Raw genomic sequence first — 20,390 nt, forward strand, 5'->3', positions numbered from 1 at the left:
TTATGGCCATGCCCAGTAATTAAACTGGTAATTAAAAGAAATATTTCAGATCCTATCAAATATATTCAACCACAACATAACACCTTCACCAGCCACAGCACTACTGCTGATGGGGATAGAGAAATTTCCAGTTGGTCACAGAACAATTATCACCCACTCATTAATAGCCACCAAGCTTGTCATCACCAGACATTGAAAAGAAATCCACTGCCCTAGGGCAGTGAAGGCAAACCTTTTAGAGACCGAGTGCCCAAACTACAACCAAAATCCACTTATTTACCATGACGTGCCAATGTGGCATTTCTAGCAGTAACTTATTGCTACCTGTTTTTCAACATCATTCAATGTATTGGCTCTCCTAAGGCCACCAATAGAGTTGAAAGAAGGTGGGCAAATAAAAGAGTTGAAAGAAGGTGGGCAAATAAAGAATGGTGGGTCCAGCATGATGACCTCCAAAGACAATGCACTTCTGTTAATCCCTTTTCACTTTTCCTGCAGTTCAAACAGCCAATGAAATGTCGCTTTAAAATGGCTCTGAGAGCAGTATCTCTTAATTTGCTTGGGACTGCAGGATTGGTGGATTTGGTCCTGTTTGGTGAAATTGGGATAATGGCCTAAGTGCCCACAGAAAGGGCTCTGAGTGCCACCTCTGGCACCAGTGCCATAGGTTAGCCACCACTGCCCTAGGGTGAGTGAAATTATTAACCAGGAGAATACCAATTGTGTATACGAAAAACACATTTCTATACAAGAAAACAAATACTTTAAAGAGGACCGGTCACCCATAAATTCGGCACTAGGAGATGTTACTAAAGTAAGCAGCTCCTAGTGCTAAAATTAATGCAGCAGTGTTACAATGATAGTGTTATTGGAAACCTCTGATAACGCTATCTAACACTGCTGCAGAGTACAATAGAAACGCCGAGCCGCTCTCAAAGCATTCCGGTGTATTCATGAGGGGGTGGTCCGAGGCGCTGCCTCTTCCCTGGACCGCCCCGCTCGCTCCATAGGCTCACCTCTCCTAAACCCGCCCACAATGCCGCCCCCTCATGAATATTGTACTCCGCAGCAGTGTTAGATAGCGTTATCGGAGGTTTCCAATAACGCTATCATTGTAACACTGCGGCGTTTGTTTTTGCACTAGGAGCTGCTTACTTTAGTAACAACTTCTCCTAGTGCCAAATTTGTGGGTGACAGGTCCTCTTTAAATACAAAACAGCATGGGAAAATGGATCATAGAATCATAGATATACCTTGGGCTACATTCACACGACCGTTGCCCGTACGGCAGGCACACTGCGGCGCCGGGGAGAGGAGGAGGAGGTGAGCGCCGCTCACCCCTGCCCCTCTCCATAGGGATATATTGCGCATGGTGCCGTATTCCGAAAAAAGATAGGACATTTGTGTTGCACCGTACCGCTCCTGTAGGGTGCCGCAAGGCCATTGAAATGTATGGGGGGACGTATACCGGCTGTATATACGCCCCCCATACGTTCGTGTGAATGTAGCCTAAGTCAGTCTCAGGTCGTTGTTTGAACTGGTTGTTTAAAAATGTTCGTGACTAGAGATGAGCGAACATACTCGTCCGAGCTTGGTGCTCGTTCGAGCATTAGCGTACTCGAAACTGCTCGTTGCTCGGACGAATACTTCGCCCGCTCGAGAAAATGGCATCTCCCGCCGTTTTGCTTTTTGGCGGCCAGAAACAGAGCCAATCACAAGCCAGGAGACTCTGCACTCCACCCAGCATGACGTGGTACCCTTACATGTCGATAGCAGTGGTTGGCTGGCCAGATCAGGTGACCCTGGAATAGACTAGCCGCTGCCCGCGCTGCTCGGATCATTCTGTGTCTGGATGCCGCTAGGGAGAGAGCTGCTGCTGCTGCAGGGAAAGCGTTAAGGTGTTATATTAGAATAGTGTTAGGCAGGAGTGATTCTACAAGAACCCAACAGCCCTTCTTAGGGCTACAATAACGTTTTATTTTACTTTTTTAGGTTTGCTTGTGGCTGGGCTTGCTGGCATTAGTAGTGCAGCTAGCACCATATTGTGAGTAATTTGCAGGGAGACTTGCTACCGTTGTGTTTAGCTCTTAGTGACACACATATCCACCTCAAACACCGAAGTGGGACAATTTATTAGGGGTTTGATTAGAATTAGGCAGAGTCTGCTGATTTACTTTTTTTACCTTTATTTCTTTTTATAGCTCAAACTCATCTTGCAAAGCAGTGTGCTCTCATTGTAGGCTACAAAATAGCCATAGGAGAACCCCAACGGCTTACTTAGGCCTACAATAGCGTTATATTTTCCTTTTTTAGGTTTGCTTGTGGCTGGGCTTGCTGGCACTAGTAGTGCAGCTAGTACCATATTGTGAGGAATTTGCTGGGAGACCTGCGACCGTTGTGTTTAGCTCTTAGTGACACGCATATCCACCTCAAACACCGAAGTGGGACAATTTATTAGGGGTTTGATTAGAATTAGGCAGAGTCTGCTGATTTATTTTTTTTCCCTTTATTTCTTTTTATAGCTCAAACTCATCAGGCACAGCACAAAATCCATAAACACCAACAGGAAGGGAGGGGATGTGATCAGTGGGCCGCTGATCACAAATCACCCAGAGAGACAACTCACATACTGAAATGGCCAGAAAGAAGAAATTTTGAGAGACAACCTTGTGGTAAAAAATTCATTACATTTTATTATTATTATACACATATATTAAATGACAAACAGAAATAGGGCAACACACAGAAAAGAAGATTGCACAAAACCCAGTAGTAAACTATAGTATATAGCAGCAAGGGTTCCCTAACATGCCAGAATAAGGCAGATACTGATAATACAAAGGTGCTAAGTAAAAATTACATTCCCCCAGACGAAGCCGTTTCCGGGCGAAACACGTGTCGGGGTCTTTGCACACTGCCAAACGGTCTGTATGTGATTCATTTACCTATATGCATACTATGTGGTTTTTCCCCTTACTTAGTGCAATATATATTTTTGTAATTTTTACTAAGCACCTTTGTATTATCAGTATCTGCCTTATTCTGGCATGTTAGGGAACCCTTGCTGCTATATACTATAGTTTACTACTGGGTTTTGTGCAATCTTCTTTTCTGTGTGTTGCCCTATTTCTGTTTGTCATTTAATATATGTGTATAATAATAATAAAATGTAATGAATTTTTTACCACAAGGTTGTCTCTCAAAATTTCTTCTTTCTGGCCATTACAGCACAAAATCCAGTTGTGTGCTGTCAGTGTAGGTTAGAAACTAGCCATAGCAATAGGATAGCATCGTTTTGTTTAAAAAAAAATAAATAAAAAACACACAAAAAAAAAATAATTAAAGTTTACACTTTAATTTGGAAAATGTTTAACCCGAGGGCTAGGGGTAGAGGACGAGGGCGTGGACGTGGGCGTCCAACTACTGCAGGGGTCAGAGGCCGTGGTCCTGGGCGGGGTGAGACACCACCTGCTGATGAGGGAGCAGGGGAACGCCGCAGAGCTACACTCCCTAGGTTCATGTCTGAAGTTACTGGGACTCGTGGTAGAGCACTGTTGAGGCCAGAACAGCGCAAAGAGGTGATGTCATGGATTGCGGACAATACTTCTAGCCATTTGTCCACCAGTCAGTCTTCCACGCAGTCCACCCATGTCACCTAAATCGGCACTCCTCCAGCTCCTCCACCTCAGCCTCCTTCCCCCCAGTCTGCCCCCTCCCAGCAAAATTTGGCATTTGAACCGGCATACTCTGAGGAACTGTTTTCTGGACCCTTCCCACAGTCACAAACCACTTGTCCGGTTGCTGCTGAGCAATTTTCCGATGCCCAGGTTTTCCATCGGTCGCAGTCTGTGGGTGATGATGACTGTGATAATAGTATTACTCCTCCACAGTTTGTTTGTTATATATATATTTTTTTATTTTTCTTTCTTTGTGTTTCATTCTGCCTGTTATAAATCATTAGGCTCCATTTGTTTAAGACCAGCCAGGAAGATGAGCCTGGCAGGGTGGTTATAACACCCCAGGGAGTCTATGTTTGATCAGAGAAGCATGGTCTTCCTAAGTGGTAAAATTAACACCTTTCGGCCAGAGTAGTCTAGCTAGTGGGGGATGAAAAGAAGCCACAGACTGCATGTTCTTCCCTCCAAATTCAGACAAAGGGGAATATCATAGCTGTCCATAACTGGGACATAATTCATAATTATAGGTCCCAAGTTACACCGGACAGTTATGGGGTCTAGACACACTTCTGGACCGAAAATCAGAACATTAGCTGCAATGGAAGGCAGCCAATAGCAGAACACCCCTGATATTAGGCTAAGACACCCCGAGTTTGGTATGGGGTTAATGGGAATAACATGCCCGTTTGGTTGGAAGCCATGGCACAATTGTGCCATCTTCCAATCAAAAGTTATGGGGTTCTGATAAAAACCCAGACCCAAAAAGTAGCTCACTGATGGGAGGGGGATAGAAAAATTCCCCCTCACAGTGACATCACAGCCAGGAGTGGGGGTAAAAAAATCACCTGGGCTTAAATTAATGAAGCAGCCACATAGTAGTGTTCAGTCTGAGTGACTCTATCACAATAGAAGGCTGGATCGATGCTTATGCCCTGTCCTCGGGCCAAAGAATTTCTTCCTATTCCACTAGCAAGAATTTTTTGTTTCTTCTTCCATAACTGTTTGTAAGTATTGTATGTGTATTGCTTTTAATCCTTTTTTCATTTTATCTGACAATTTAATTCTTTGAGTGTACTGCATTTTTATGTAAATTAAAACTTTTTAATAAGCCTCTGCTTGTAGCCTTAAAGAATCTGAGTCTCTGAAGGGAATCACGTTACCAGAGGTCATTATTAGCATAGTCCATGTAGTAAGCGATTGCATGTTCTGTGTGAATTTATAATTGTAATATCGTGTAAGTAGTGAGTGCATGTGCTGAGTTATCATCAGGGTGCATTGTCTGTGTGGTTGAGGTGCCTACGGCCTTCTTTGCGTAAGTAACTCGTGGGTGGTGGCAGTGTGGATTCTGTGGAGTAAATTTAGCGTAAGGACGCCATTTTGTGGAAGTGGGCGGAGCTTAAGGGCTAAATTCTGGGACTCCATAGAGTAGTTATCCCAGTGTGTGAACTCCGGTGAGTCGGGTTCGTGACAGATTGGTGGCATAGCGTTGGGATAGTGTATAATTTTTTATTACACTGTTAAGGCTTTAAGTGTTTGGTTTAAGCAATTAACCCTTTCACTTAAGGGCTGGAGTATTCCTAATACTACAGTCCACAAGCAAGAGACTCAGTGCACTCAAAACTTGTCAGTCAATATACATACGTGCAAAACAGTTCCCCTCCCCCTCTTTTCTTTTCTATCTGTTGTTTGCTAACTTGAGACCACTGCTAAGATGGCAGAGGTATACAGAAACAGATCCAAGGCTGATCTGCTGACTCTCTGTGCGGAGAGAGGGCTAATAACAACGGGCCAGAACAAGGCGGAGATAATTCAAACGCTGGTGGCGTTTGATTTGCAGTCCCATCCTTCTGCGGAACCGGACCAGGGACCTCCAGCCTCAGAGGAACCGATAGGAGATGTCCTGCAGCAACCGGCTGGGCATGGCAGTGCCAGCGGTATGGACACTTCTTTTTCTCTAATTCTCCAGCAGATCGGTGACTGTGATCCTAGCCTTAGGATGCAGCTGTATATGCAACAACTGGAGAGACAGGCAGCCCGAGAAGCTGCCCGAGAAGCAGCCCAGCAGCGCAAAGCAGAGCGGGAGCATGAGCTGCAGATGGCCCAGATACAGCTCCAACAACAGCAAAGAGCTTCACCATCAGCACAGAGTGAGTCCATGGACAGTGTTTCTTTTAGGCCCCGCCTGGATCGTTTTCCTGTCCTGGAGAATGATGGGGACCTGGATGTCTTTTTGCAAGGATTTGAGAGGGTCTGCAGGCAATTTCAACTGCCGCCTGCTGAATGGGCCCGATACCTTACCCCTGGACTTAAAGGCAAAGCACTGGAGGCGTTTGTAGTCTTACCTGCCTCTGTGGAGCACGATTATGAGGCTATCAAAAGGGCTCTGATACAGCGTTTTAACCTCACTCCAGAGGTATACAGGGAGCGTTTCCGTACTGTCAGGCGGACAGATACGGATAGCTATGCCGAGTTTGCCAGGAAACTGCTAAACCTGGTGAAACAATGGTCCAGAGGATGGGGTGTGACCACTCTAGAGGAGATGGATGACCTGATCGCCATGGACCAATTTATTCACACCTGTACAGCGGAGGTGCGACAGTTCATACGAGAACGGGAGCCAAAATCCTTGGAAAAGGCTGCCCAGCTGGCAGATGTGTTTGCTGCCAGCAGAGTGCCCGAGGCACGGAAACCTGCAGCTGCAGGATGGAAGGGGGGTAAGCCCCCTGTTAACTCTTCTACAGTTGCCCACAAAGCTTCTGGGGCATCCCCTTCTTCATCATTTAAGCCAGCAGGAGACCAACGCAGGTGTTTTGTTTGCAACAGATCGGGGCACATCAGCATTACATGCCCTGAGAAGAGGAAGACCACCCCTTTGACCAAACCAACATTGTCTTCACCATCTGTTTTGTTTGTGGGTGGGAGTAAGCGGGTGGTTGGTGACAACCTACAGGAGGTTACTGTGGGTGACAATGTCACAATGGGGTTGAGGGACACTGGTGCAGAGATGACCCTTGTGCACCCCTCACTTGTCAAGCCGGAGGATCTCATCCCAGGACGGACTCTTACAGTTGCTGGAGTTGGAGGCCTCACCCCTGCATTGCCCATGGCCCGGGTGTACCTGGATTGGGGGGCGGGGAGAGGGATGACAGACGTGGGTGTAACGGATAAAATTCCCACCAATGTGTTGCTGGGGACCGACCTGGGGCGTCTGGTCTCTAGATATGTAATCCAGGATGCCGATGAGGACACAGGCATCCCTGGTGCCCCACGTGAGTTAACATCTGATATTGTTGGGACTATGCCTCCTGTAGACTGTGACAATGAGGCATCAGGTGATATTGTTGAAATGTGTAGTAACCATTTACCTGTTTCTAACCTAGCTTCTAATGCCATAGACCATGAATGTGAACATAGTAATGATGTAGAGTTTAACTGTGTTAATAATGTGGCTAAGAGTGGTAGTATGTTAACACCCACAGCTCTGCGCCAAAAGCTGGAGTGTGGTGTGTCCGTGTCCGCTGTAACTCGCAGTCGGAGTCTTCAGGAAGCTCACCGTTGCCTGAGTCCTGAACCTCCTGCTGTCCGGGTTACAGAGGAACAGGAGCAGACTGACAGCCTGTCACCAGTGGCTGAGACCAGTCAAGGGATTAAACTATTAACCAGTACAGAGTCAGAGCGTCGCCAGTTTCTGGACGCCCTGCACTCAGATGAGAGTCTACACAAGCTACGTGAGAGGGCTGGTCAGACCCCTGAGGAGGGGGACAAGGAATGTATTACATGGGACCAGGGTAGGCTGTATAGACAGAGCCTTCACACTGACCCCCAGCAGGATGTATCCCTTGATAGGCAACTGGTGGTACCTCGCCCTTTCCGGGAGCAGCTTTTTAGAGTTGCCCACGAGATACCACTAGCAGGCCATCTGGCCAAAAGTCGACTCAAGCAGAATTTCTTTTGGCCCAATATGGGGAATGATGTGGCGGAATATTGCCGTTCCTGTATAGTATGTCAAAGGGTGGGGAAGGCCGGCCAGGTACAGCGAGCACCCCTCATCCCTTTACCCATAATTGAAGAGCCTTTCCAGAGAATTGCTGTTGACATTGTAGGCCCTGTGAATGTCACCAGCAGCTCAGGTAAACGCTTCATCCTGACGGTTGTGGATTATGCCACACGTTACCCAGAGGCCGTGGCATTGTCATCCATCCGGGCTGACAAGGTGGCAGATGCGCTCCTCACTATATTCTCTCGTGTAGGGTTCCCCAGAGAGATGCTCACAGATCAGGGGACCCAGTTTGTCTCACCTTATGCAGTGCCTCTGTAAGAAAATACAGGTGCAGCACTTGGTAGCCAGTCCTTATCACCCGCAGACCAATGGACTCTGCGAGCGGTTTAATGGGACCCTCAAACAGATGCTCCGGACGTTTGCGGATACCCATGGGAAGGACTGGGATCGTTATCTACCACACCTGCTATTCGCTTACAGAGAGGTACCGCAGGCATCGACTGGATTCTCTCCCTTTGAGCTTCTCTATGGCAGGAAGGTACGGGGCCCACTAGATCTCATGAAGGAGTCATGGGAGGGAGAATTAGGGTCACCAGAGGTCTCTGTAGTTGACTATGTTCTGAAGTTCAGGGACAGACTGCAGGCATTGACAGGGATGGTGCAGGAGAACCTGACTCAAGCCCAGGCCGACCAGAAACGGTGGTATGACAGGAACGCCAGGGAGAGAGTGTATGAGGTGGGCCAGAAGGTGTGGGTCCTGATCCCCACTACTCAAAACAAACTCCAAGCTGCGTGGGAAGGCCCGTATCCCATTCATCAACGCCTAAATGACGTGAACTATGTAGTCATGATCGACCATGTTCTCAAGAAGCACAAGGTTTTTCATGTCAACATGATCAAGGCTCATCATGATAGGGATACGTGCGTCCTGCCAGTTTGCAGTATACCAGAGGAGGGAGAAAGGGAGGCCTTGCCTGACTTAGTGGCATCCGCACAGGAGGGAGGGTCCATTGAGGATGCAATAGTCAGCGCCCAGCTGTCTGGATCTCAGAAATCCCAGCTGAGAGAGACACTCAACCCATACCTTGACATTTTCACCGGTAAACCAGGTAAAACCCCACTAGCCTCTCATCATGTAGACACGGGGGAACACCCACCAGTCAGACAGGGTGCATATCGGGTTTCTACAGAAGTAAGGGCTGACATTAAGAGGGAGGTGGAGGAAATGCTGGGACTGGGGGTGATCCAAGAGTCTCAAAGTGCGTGGGCATCACCTGTGGTGCTTGTCCCCAAAAAGGACAAGACCACACGCTTCTGTGTGGACTACAGGAAGCTGAACAGCATCACAGTTTTTGACGCTTACCCAATGCCCCGCATAGATGAGCTTTCGGATCAACTCGCCAGCGCCCAGTATATCACCATCATGGATTTAAGTAGGGGGTATTGGCAGATTCCCATGACAGTGGAGGCGCAGGAAAAGTCCGCCTTCATCACCCCCTTTGGACTATATGAGTTTAAAGTCATGCCCTTTGGCATGAAGAATGCCCCTGCCACATTCCAGCGCTTGGTGAACAAACTGCTAAGTAAGTCTGAAGGGTTTGCTGTGGCATACCTGGATGATATTGCAGTGTTTAGCCAGACTTGGGAGGAGCACTTGACACACCTGTCACAGGTGCTCAAGCGCCTCCGGGAAGCCGGTCTCACCATCAAGCCTGGGAAGTGTCAGATAGGCATGTCTGAGGTGCAATTCCTAGGACACCTGGTAGGTGGGGGGCCACTTAAGCCCGAGCCAGGGAAAGTAGAGGCCATTGCAAATTGGCCTACCCCCAAAACGAAGAAACAGGTGATGTCATTTCTAGGAACAGCTGGGTACTACCGTAAGTTCGTCCCTAACTACAGTACCCTGGCCAAGCCCCTCACAGACCTCACAAAGAAGAAACTACCACAGGTAGTCAGCTGGACTGCCGATTGTGAGCGGTCCATGGCGGCTCTGAAATTGGCTCTGACTAGCTCTCCAGTCTTACAGAGTCCAGATTTCAGCCGCAAGTTCGTAGTCCAGACTGACGCCAGCGCCTATGGCTTGGGTGCGGTACTCAGCCAGGTCAACCCAGAGGGAGATGAGCACCCCATCCTATACCTAAGCAGGAAACTCTTACCCAGGGAGGTGGCCTATGCCACCATAGAAAAGAATGCCTTGCCATTGTGTGGGCCCTACAGAAACTACAGCCCTACTTATATGGCCGAAAGTTCACCGTGGTAACGGACCACAACCCTCTCAGTTGGCTTCACCGGGTATCTGGGGATAACGGAAAGCTGCTGAGATGGAGTCTAGGCCTACAGCAATATGACTTTACCATTCAACACAAGAAGGGCAGTGAACATGGGAATGCGGACGGGTTGTCACGGCAGGGAGAGCCGGCAGACAATGGCTTGGGATATTGATTAGAACATCAAAATCCCATGCCATATCTCTGGAGGGAGGTGTGATAATAATATTACTCCTCCACAGTTTGTTTGTTATATATATATATATTTTTTCTTTCTTTGTGTTTCATTCTGCCTGTTATAAATCATTAGGCTCCATTTGTTTAAGATCAGCCAGGAAGGTGAGCCTGGCAGAGTGGTTATAAAACCCCAGGGAGTCTATGCTTGATCAGAGAAGCATGGTCTTCCTAAGTGGTAAAATTAACACCTCTCGGCCAGAGTAGTCTAGTTAGTGGGGGATGAAAAGAAGCCACAGACTGCATGTTTTTCCCTCCAAATTCAGACAAAGGGGAATATCATAGCTGCCCATAACTGGGACATAATTCATAATTATAGGTCCCAAGTTACACAGGACAGTTATGGGGTCTAGACACACTCCTGGTCCGAAAATCAGAACATTAGCTGCAATGGAAGGCAGCCAATAGCAGAACACCCCTGATATTAGGCTAAGACACCCCGAGTTTGGTATGGGGTTAATGGGAATAACATGCCCGTTTGGTTGGAAGCCATGGCACAATTGTGCCATCTCCCAATCAAAAGTTATGGGGTTCTGATAAAAACCCAGACCCAAAAAGTAGCTCACTGATGGGAGGGGGATAGAAAAATCCCCCTCACAGTGACATCACAGCCAGGGGTGGGGGTCAAAAATCACCTGGGCTTAAATTAATGAAGCAGCCACATAGTAGTGTTCAGTCTGGGTGACTCTATGACAATAGGAGGCTGGATCGATGCTTATGCCCTGTCCTCGGGCCAAAGAATTTCTTCCTATTTCACTAGCAAGAACTTTTTTGTTTCCTCTTCTTCCATAACTGTTTGTAAGTATTGTATGTGTATTGTTTTAATCCTTTTTCATTTTATCTGACAATTGAATTCTTTGAGTGTACTGCATTTTTATGTAAATTAAAACTTTTTAATAAGCCTCTGCTTGTAGCCTTAAAGAATCTGAGTCTCTGAAGGGAATCACGTTACCAGAGGTCGTTATTAGCATAGTCCATGTAGTAAGCGATTGCATGTTCTGTGTGAATTTATAATTGTAATATCGTGTAAGTAGTGAGTGCATGTGCTGAGTTATCATCAGTGTGCATTGTCTGTGTGGTTGAGGTGCCTACGGCCTTCTTTGCATAAGTAACTCGTGGGTGGTGGCAGTGGATTGGCTGGGGCGGAAATTCTGTGGAGTAAATTTAGCGTAAGGACGCCATTTTGTGGAAGTGGGCGGAGCTTAAGGGCTAAATTCTGGGACTCCATAGAGTAGTTATCCCAGTGTGTGAACGCCGGTGAGTCGGGTTCGTGACAATTATTATTATTATTATTATTATTCCCTGTATTCTTCAGAGAAAGGGTTAATATATCTGCCAGTTTCCCCTAGAGAGAGTAAATGGATTGAGTTTCAGTTCCTGGTAGTTCATTATTGTGGGAACAGGGAAGAACAGGCAGTGCCAGAACATCACGTCACTGGGTGACGGTCCCATTCTAAGGGAAAATGCCCCCAGTTAGTGTGATATGGGGGGATATAGACATGGCTTGGGTAGCCCAACAGAGCTGCGGGGGTAAGTTCACAGAAATATCTACCTATCTCTAAGGAGCTGACCGAGATCGGTGAGCGCAGCACTCGGCAATTTCCGTCAGCTCCAACAGAAGGGCCTGACAGAGGTATGTGGGTCCCCATCGGGAAAACCCCTCGTTTTCGGGATCTGTGGGGATCTGTAGGTTTGTTCTTAAAGTTAATCTACCATTTGATTTGATGCATTATGAAGCAAACATACCTTGAGAATGCTGTAGCTACACGGATACAGGATTGTATCTTATTTAATCCTTGAACTAAGTGGTTTTGCTGAAAAAACAATGATAAAATTATGATAATGAGGCTCTGTTGCTCCTATACCTGGCTCGGAGCTTCTCCTCTTGCCCTAATTATACACTGCTCCATAGGATGATGTAATCACTGGGTTGTGCCTGACAGGCAGAAGTAATCAATTGCTGCACCATCCCCCAGCTGCTGTGTATGAGTCACCCAGTTTAGGTTGGACATCTGGACAGTTCAGGAAGCTCCGTGTGTAATGTGTTTATGCAGGCACCCAGCTTTCCCAAGGTCCTGAATTTTGTAATAGTTTAAACGAGGGATTAACAAGATATGTTCTTGCATCAGTGTAACTACGGCATTCTCAAGGTATGTTTGGTTCACAATGCATAAAAGCAAATGGTAGATTTCCTTTAAGTTGAATTTGTGTGTAAGTCGGAACTGTTTATTTTATTATTGTAACCCCAGACAAAATGTTTTTGGTCTTTGTGATTTTAAAAATGTTGGGTTGTCATAAGAACCAGGATTAACAATAAAGCTTCATTACAGACACCTGTGATAACTGTCTCCATAGGGTCTCAGGCCGTGTCTCCATAGGGTTCCCGGCGGTGTCTCCATAGGGTCTCAGGCGGTGTCTCCATAGGGTTCCCGGCGGCGTCTCCATAGGGTCTCAGGCAGTGTCTCCATAGGGTCTCAGGCGGTGTCTCCATAGGGTTTCAGGCGGTGTCTCCATAGGGTTCCCGGCGGTGTCTCCATAGGGTCTCAGGCGGTGTCTCCATAGGGTCTCAGGCGGTGTCTCCATAGGGTCTCAGGCGGTGTCTCCATAGGGTTCCCGGCAGTGTCTCCATAGGGTCTCAGGCGGTGTCTCCATAGGGTTCCCGGCGGCGTCTCCATAGGGTCTCAGGCAGTGTCTCCATAGGGTTCCCAGCTGTGTCTCCATAGGGTCTCAGGCAGTGTCTCCATAGGGTTCCTAGCTGTGTCTCCATAGGGTCTCAGGCAGTGTCTCCATAGGGTTCCTAGCTGTGTCTCCATAGGGTCTCAGGCAGTGTCTCCATTTGTCAGTGGTTAAGGAAAAGAAAAAGGGAGGTTTTTACAGCTCACCCACTGTGTGCAGTCATATGTAGATCGCCGGGGCACGGATAAAACTGAGCCGGATCAGTGCTTGTAGGAAGAATGCGAACGGTAATCCAGCAGCCAGGCAGGTATGAAGACAAAATTATGAATAAAAAAGTTGAAGTTTATTTCATCCTTTAAAAATATTAAAACGGTACCATGGTGAAAAAAAACTGACGCGTTTCGAACTAAATGTAGTTCTTAATCATAGTCTGACCCTCACCGTGTGAGTCTGAGCTTTATGTGAATACAAGCGGAAGTGGGCGGCAGGAGAGTCCCTAATTACATCACAGGTGAGAAATCAAACACAGAAAATTCATTATATAAATCGAAACAGAAAAAGTTAGAAAATAACACACTAAATATATATATACATTAGGTCGTATCTTGAATTCAGGCCGTGAGGGGCTCTGGTATTCATTGTCATGATCCAGAATGCCTCTCTGTTGCGGAGGGCTTTGACCCAGTCCCCGCCTCTTTTGGGACGTGTGACTCGTTCAATAGGTGTGACTGTAAGTTGCGAAGTTTCTCCCTCATGTGAGTCCCTACAATGTTTAGACACAGAAGATATGTTGCGGGTGTATGTGTGTGTGCAGGAGGATTGTGTGCGGGCTCCAGATAGTTGTTCCGCAATTCTTTGTTTCAAAGTGCGCTTAGTGCTTCCTATATATTGGACACAACATGTAGTGCAGGTGATAGAGTACACTACATAAGTGGTGTTGCAGTTTATAAATGAGTGTATTTTATAGTGTCTATTATTGTATATAGAAAAGGCAACTTTTGTCTTCACTATATATTCACATAAACCGCAACGAGATTGGGCGCACTTGTAGCTACCTGCACTCTTTAACCAAGATTGATCATTGTGGATAGATACGTATAGATTCCAAAGTAGCAGAGTTTCCCGCCGAGAAACGACATCCCGATGCAAGGATCTTGTGTAGAGTGGGATCCTGATACAATATTGGTATATGTTTTTTAATTATTTGGGTAACCTGGTTGTATTGACATGTGTACTCTGTAGAAAAAGTGATAGAATTATTGTTTTTTTTTTTGTTTTTTTTTTTGGTCTTGGTGTGTGGCTGTATATAACGTTTGTGTCCTAGATTTATCTTCTAGACTCTCTCTGGTACGTGTAACATGTGTTTTGTTATAGCCTCTTTCATGCAAAAGTTTGGTGATTTCAGTTGAAGTTTGTACATAATGGGGCAGATTTACTTACCCGGTCCATTCGCGATCCAGCGGCGCGTTCTCTGCGGTGGATTCGGGTCCGGCCGGGATTCACTAAGGCAGTTCGTCCGCCGTCCACCAGGTGGTGCTGCTGCACTGAAGTTCCCCGGAGGCGCGCTGGAATGCCCTGAAATTCACCGGCCTATACCTGGTGAAGGTAAGTGTAATTTTCGCAACACATTTGTTGCGAATCCCGTCGGGTTTTCGTTCGGCCACGCCCCCCGATTTCCGTCGCGTGCATGCCAGCGCCGATGCGCCATAATCCGATCACGTGCGCCAAAATCCCGGGGCAATTCAGGGGAAATCGGCGCAAATCGTTAATATTCGGGTAACACGTCGGGAAAACGCGAATCGGGCCCTTAGTAAATGACCCCCAATGTTCCTCTTGTGTGCATATACGTTTAGCCCTAATGAATTCTCCCTTGGGCAGATTTTTAATTACATGGGGCGGATGACAACTGCTGGCGTGCAAGAGGGTATTGCCTGCAGAGGGTTTACGATATAAGTCACATATGACTTTGTGGTTGGATGGATTTCCTGTTAAACGTAAGTCCAGAAAAGAAATAGAAGTGGGGGAAGAAGAATATGTGAATTGAATATTGTAGTTATTGTTGTTGAGATAAGTAATAAAAGTTTTGATTTGTCCTTCAGCCCCCGTCCAAACCATAAGACAATCATCTATGAAACGACCATAGTATTTAATGTTACTGAGAAATGGATTGTCTAAAGTAAAAATGAATTCCTCCTCCAACCAAGTCATGAATAAATTGGCTAGTGAAGGTGAGAATCTGGATCCCATTGGGCAACCTTGTTTCTGTCAAAAAAATTCATTGTCAAAGGAAAAATAATTGTTGGTTAGTAAGAATAGCAAAAACATCGAGAATAAAACATATACTGTAAAAGATAGTGGTCAGTGGTTGGTCGGGATTTAGTTACCTGACATAATAATCTGCAGGACTCTTTCTTCATTACACCATCACTCAAGACACCTTCTTCAGCACCACAGGTAGGTCTCGCTGTCACTCTTTTTCACAGCAAACTATGGCCCAAGTAATTTCTGATGGAAGTCCAGGCAACCCCCGTGACCACACTGATATTTGGATACAACCTTTGACTCCCTATGGATACTGCACATGTCAGTGATAATTAACTTACTCAAGTACCTAACGAACGTCTACATCACAAGCTCATCACAAGACGTCGCCTTCAGCAAGTTCTGTGTGACTCTCACGAGCCTCATGTTTACTCAACAGAACTGAAAAAAACAGGTCATGTGTGCAGTGCAAACACATATTGGAGCACATTTAGTCACCCGGTCTGCGGAATTCACCGAAAGTGCACTGTCTGACGATAATGCACTGTTCCGCTATTCACTAATATCGTGCGCCCGATATCCTGTACGCGTAGCTTCCCCGCTCAGGTCCGACAGAGTTCACCTTCTTCTTCCTGGTGCATGTAAGTGCCACAATTATAAGTGCCACAATTTGAAAGTTGAATCCCACTAATCAGTCCGAGCGTCCGACGGCCAAAAAACTGATAGTGTGCGACACAATCCCAACACGGACACCTGTCAAAGCCGCGCAATCTCCAAAAATGGCGAACAGTCTGACGGAAGTGCGATCTGTGACCCTTAGTGAATGTGCCCCATAGTGCCGATACTCAGGGCAGATGTACCCATAAGCCTATCCATGTAATTTCTTTTGGTCCAAGAGTGAAGGTTGGACCCCACCGACGTCTTCATGACACCAATACAGCTCAATGTTACGGCAGCACAAGGAGTGATAGATACTATCATTGGTCCTACCATTGGTGTAGAGCAATGCATTCTGGGTACCAGACAAAGCACTGTCCCATAAAATCACAAAAAAATTTAAGAAGGTTTATTTGGAATTATCAGCCATACAGATGACAGGATTGGCCAAATTATCCCCAAGCACAGCTGATTCTTGAGTCGTCACAAACATACAATAATTATAGGGAGCAGGGAAATGGGTCAATAACGCAGGGTCAGAAGAAACAAATCCACTTTAGGGCGCTCAAACGATCATGATGACATAAATTCACAACTACATTTTAAGGGCATCTACCACCAAGATAAAGGGTGGTATGTAAACATGTATATAATGGTGCACAGCCTCCATTCTTTCGTGTGTCAGGTTGCATGATGGGGCCCCCTGACACAGCGGGCCCTAAAGCAGCTGCTATGGCTTCTACCCCTGTAGTAACGCCCCTGTGACTGATGACTAATATCCAAACCCATCTTGCCCTAATTGTATCATCAGTTTTTATGTGTAAATCCACGGGCTCATGGTGAATTACTCTTTTAAATGTACTTCATATCTTAATAATTCCTACTCACCTTGATCTGAGAAGAACCACAAAATGGATTTTAGTCTGCTCTGAAGACCCATTTCACTGTAAAACTACTTCCCGGACACCCAGGATAGGATTATGAAACCCCAGTGGCTGCACCCTGGAGGATAGGACGTTAGTCCTTACAATGAGCTATGTGTGTGGTTGGGACCTTTTCACAACCCAAAAAGGTTGAGAACTGAAATATAAGATTTCTTAGAGTTTCGCTATACAGGCGGTCCTGTTCATGTCCTACCCTGGGACAAAGTTAAACAGTTTTAAAAAGGTTTTTTAAAAAGTCCAAAAAATGCCCTAATGCCCAGGGATTTTGGCACACGCGATCGGATTGTGGCGTATCGGCGCCGGCATGCACGCAACGGAAATCGGGGGGCGTGACCGTAAAAAAACCCGACAGATTCGGAGAAAAAGCCGCATTTAAAAAAAAAAAGTGGCGCTCGACACGCGCTTACCTGCACTCAGCGGAGGACGGTGAAGTTCAGTGCAATCCGATGAACTACAGCGCAGCAGCGACACCTGGTGGATGTCGGAGGAACTGCCTTAGTGAATCCTGGACGGACCCGAATCCTCCGCAGAGAACGTGCCGCTGGATCGCGAATGGACCGGGTAAGTAAATCTGAACCAAAGAGTTTCTAGCTGCATTCTCACAGCACGGATATCTGCAACTATTTTATTGATAAGGATATTAGTTTTAATCCAATTTTATTTTTAAAACTCTTTGTGTATTTTGTGTATATTGTATTATAGCTTTTTTATTTGACAATTGTATGGTTTTTATGTATGCACTGTACATTTGTATATAAAATTTTAAAATTTAATATTTCTCTGCTTGGAGCCTTAGAGAACCTAGAATCCATTTTCTAGATATCACAGTGATGCCCCCCAGTGGCAAGCAGTCAAAAGTACTTATCTGCCCACGCTCCCGTAGGCTCTCTGGTTTTCTCCAGGTCTCTTTTGTTTGGATGATGGCAGCCCAGCGTGTGATTCCAATGAGATGGCGCGCGGAGATGTAACTGTTCAGTGCCATTTTCCTTATCAAATGTGCATGCATCTATGATTATCTCTGTCCCTGACACCATCGATAGACATATTTACGTCTCAGGCGGCCGCTGTGAAATGGTCGTTCGACCCCTATGGGGTCACGTCCCACAACTCATGATCCAATGATCTAGAGATTACTTTATTTTGTAAAGTGTAATGAAAGTTGAGGTACTATGTAGAAGCACTTATATTGGCAATGACAAGTATATTGGTCTCTATGAGGTTTGCACATCTAGAGGCTGGAATTTCCCCCCAATGATGGGTCAGTGTCATCTATATAGAGGACATTGTACAGGGAGGAGGAGGAGATAAGCTGTGACATCATCTATTGTCAGTAGTGATGTAATGATGGGTCAGTGTTATCTATATAGAGGTCATTGTACAGGGAGGGGGAGGGGATAACCTGTGACATCATCTATTGTCAGTAGTGATGTAATGATGGGTCAGTGTTATCTATATAGAGGTGATTGTACAGGGCGGGGAGGAGATAAGCTGTGACATCATCTATTGTCAGTAGTGATGTAATGATGGGTCAGTGTTATCTATATAGAGGACATTGTACAGGGAGGAGGAGGAGATAAGCTGTGACATCATCTATTGTCAGTAGTGATGTAATGATGGGTCAGTGTTATCTATATAGAGGTCATTGTACAGGGAGGAGGAGGAGATAAGCTGTGACATCATCTATTGTCAGTAGTGATGTAATGATGGGTCAGTATTATCTATATAGAGGACATTGTACAGGGAGGGGAGGAGATAAGCTGTGGCATCATCTATTGTCAGTAGTGATGTAATGATGGGTCAGTGTTATCTATATAGAGGTCATTGTACAGGGAGGGGGAGGAGATAAGCTGTGACATCATCTATTGTCAGTAGTGATGTAATGATGGGTCAGTGTTATCTATATAGACGTGATTGTACAGGGCGGGGAGGAGATAAGCTGTGACATCATCTATTGTCAGTAGTGATGTAATGATGGGTCAGTGTTATCTATATAGAGGTCATTGAACAGGAAGGAGGAGGAGAGAAGCTGTGACATCATCTATTGTCAGTAGTGATGTAATGATGGGTCAGTGTTATCTATATAGAGGTCATTATACAGGGAGGGGGAGGAGATAAGCTGTGACATCATCTATTGTCAGTAGTGATGTAATGATGGGTCAGTATTATCTATATAGAGGACATTGTACAGGGAGGGGAGGAGATAAGCTGTGGCATCATCTATTGTCAGTAGTGATGTAATGATGGGTCAGTGTTATCTATATAGAGGTCATTGTACAGGGAGGGGGAGGAGATAAGCTGTGACATCATCTATTGTCAGTAGTGATGTAATGATGGGTCAGTGTTATCTATATAGAGGTCATTGTACAGGGAGGGGGAGGAGATAAGCTGTGACATAATCTATTGTCAGTAGTGATGTAATGATGGGTCAGTGTTATCTATATAGAGGTCATTGTACAGGGAGGGGGAGGAGATAAGCTGTGACATAATCTATTGTCAGTAGTGATGTAATGATGGGTCAGTGTTATCTATATAGAGGTCATTGTACAGGGAGGGGGAGGAGATATGCTGTGACATCATCTATTGTCAGTAGTGATGTAATGATGGGTCAGTGTTATCTATATAGAGGTCATTGTACAGGGAGGGGGAGGAGATAAGCTGTGACATCATCTATTGTCAGTAGTGATGTAATGATGGGTCATAATCTATTGTCAGTAGTGATGTAATGATGGGTCAGTGTTATCTATATAGAGGTCATTGTACAGGGAGGGGGGAGGAGATAAGCTGTGACATAATCTATTGTCAGTAGTGATGTAATGATGGGTCAGTGTTATCTATATAGAGGTCATTGTACAGGGAGGGGGAGGAGATATGCTGTGACATCATCTATTGTCAGTAGTGATGTAATGATGGGTCAGTGTTATCTATATAGAGGTCATTGTACAGGGAGGGGGAGGAGATAAGCTGTGACATCATCTATTGTCAGTAGTGATGTAATGATGGGTCAGTGTTATCTATATAGAGGTCATTGTATAAGGAGGGGGAGGAGATAAGCTGTGACATCATCTATTGTCAGTAGTGATGTAATGATGGGTCAGTGTTATCTATGTAGAGGTCATTGTACAGGGAGGGGAGGAGATAAGCTGTGACATCATCTATTGTCAGTAGTGATGTAATGATGGGTCAGTGTTATCTATATAGAGGTCATTGTACAGGAAGGGGAGGCGATAAGCTGTGACATCATCTATTGTCTGTAGTGATGTAATGATGGGTCAGTGTTATCTATATAGAGGTGATTGTACAGGGAGGAGGAGGAGATAAGCTGTGACATCATCTATTGTCAGTAGTGATGTAATGATGGGTCAGTGTTATCTATGTAGAGGTCATTGTACAGGGAGGGGAGGAGATAAGCTGTGACATCATCTATTGTCAGTAGTGATGTAATGATGGGTCAGTGTTATCTATATAGAGGTGATTGTACAGGGAGGAGGAGGAGATAAGCTGTGACATCATCTATTCTCAGTAGTGATGTAATGATGGGTCAGTGTTATCTATATAGAGGTCATTGTACAGGGAGGGGGAGGAGATAAGCTGTGACATCATCTATTGTCAGTAGTGATGTAATGATGGGTCAGTGTTATCTATATAGAGGTCATTGTATAGGGAGGGGGAGGAG

At 45.7% G+C, this 20,390-nt stretch overlaps 1 protein-coding gene across 1 annotated transcript in view; it reads right to left on the reverse strand.

The window, feature by feature from the left end:
* Positions 1 to 15,403, reverse strand: part of LOC140069378 (SLAM family member 8-like) — a 160,023-nt gene extending 144,620 nt beyond the window's left edge. Inside the window, exon 1 of the mRNA XM_072115023.1 lies at positions 15,239 to 15,403. Within this exon, the coding sequence (XP_071971124.1) occupies positions 15,239 to 15,245 (7 nt within the window). The 5' untranslated portion in view covers positions 15,246 to 15,403. The remainder of the gene's footprint in view (positions 1 to 15,238) is intronic.
* Between the last annotated feature and the right edge of the window lie 4,987 nt (positions 15,404 to 20,390).

The sequence above is a fragment of the Engystomops pustulosus genome, chromosome 7 (genome assembly GCF_040894005.1).
Source record: "Engystomops pustulosus chromosome 7, aEngPut4.maternal, whole genome shotgun sequence".
Classification (NCBI taxonomy): Eukaryota; Metazoa; Chordata; class Amphibia; order Anura; family Leptodactylidae; genus Engystomops; species Engystomops pustulosus.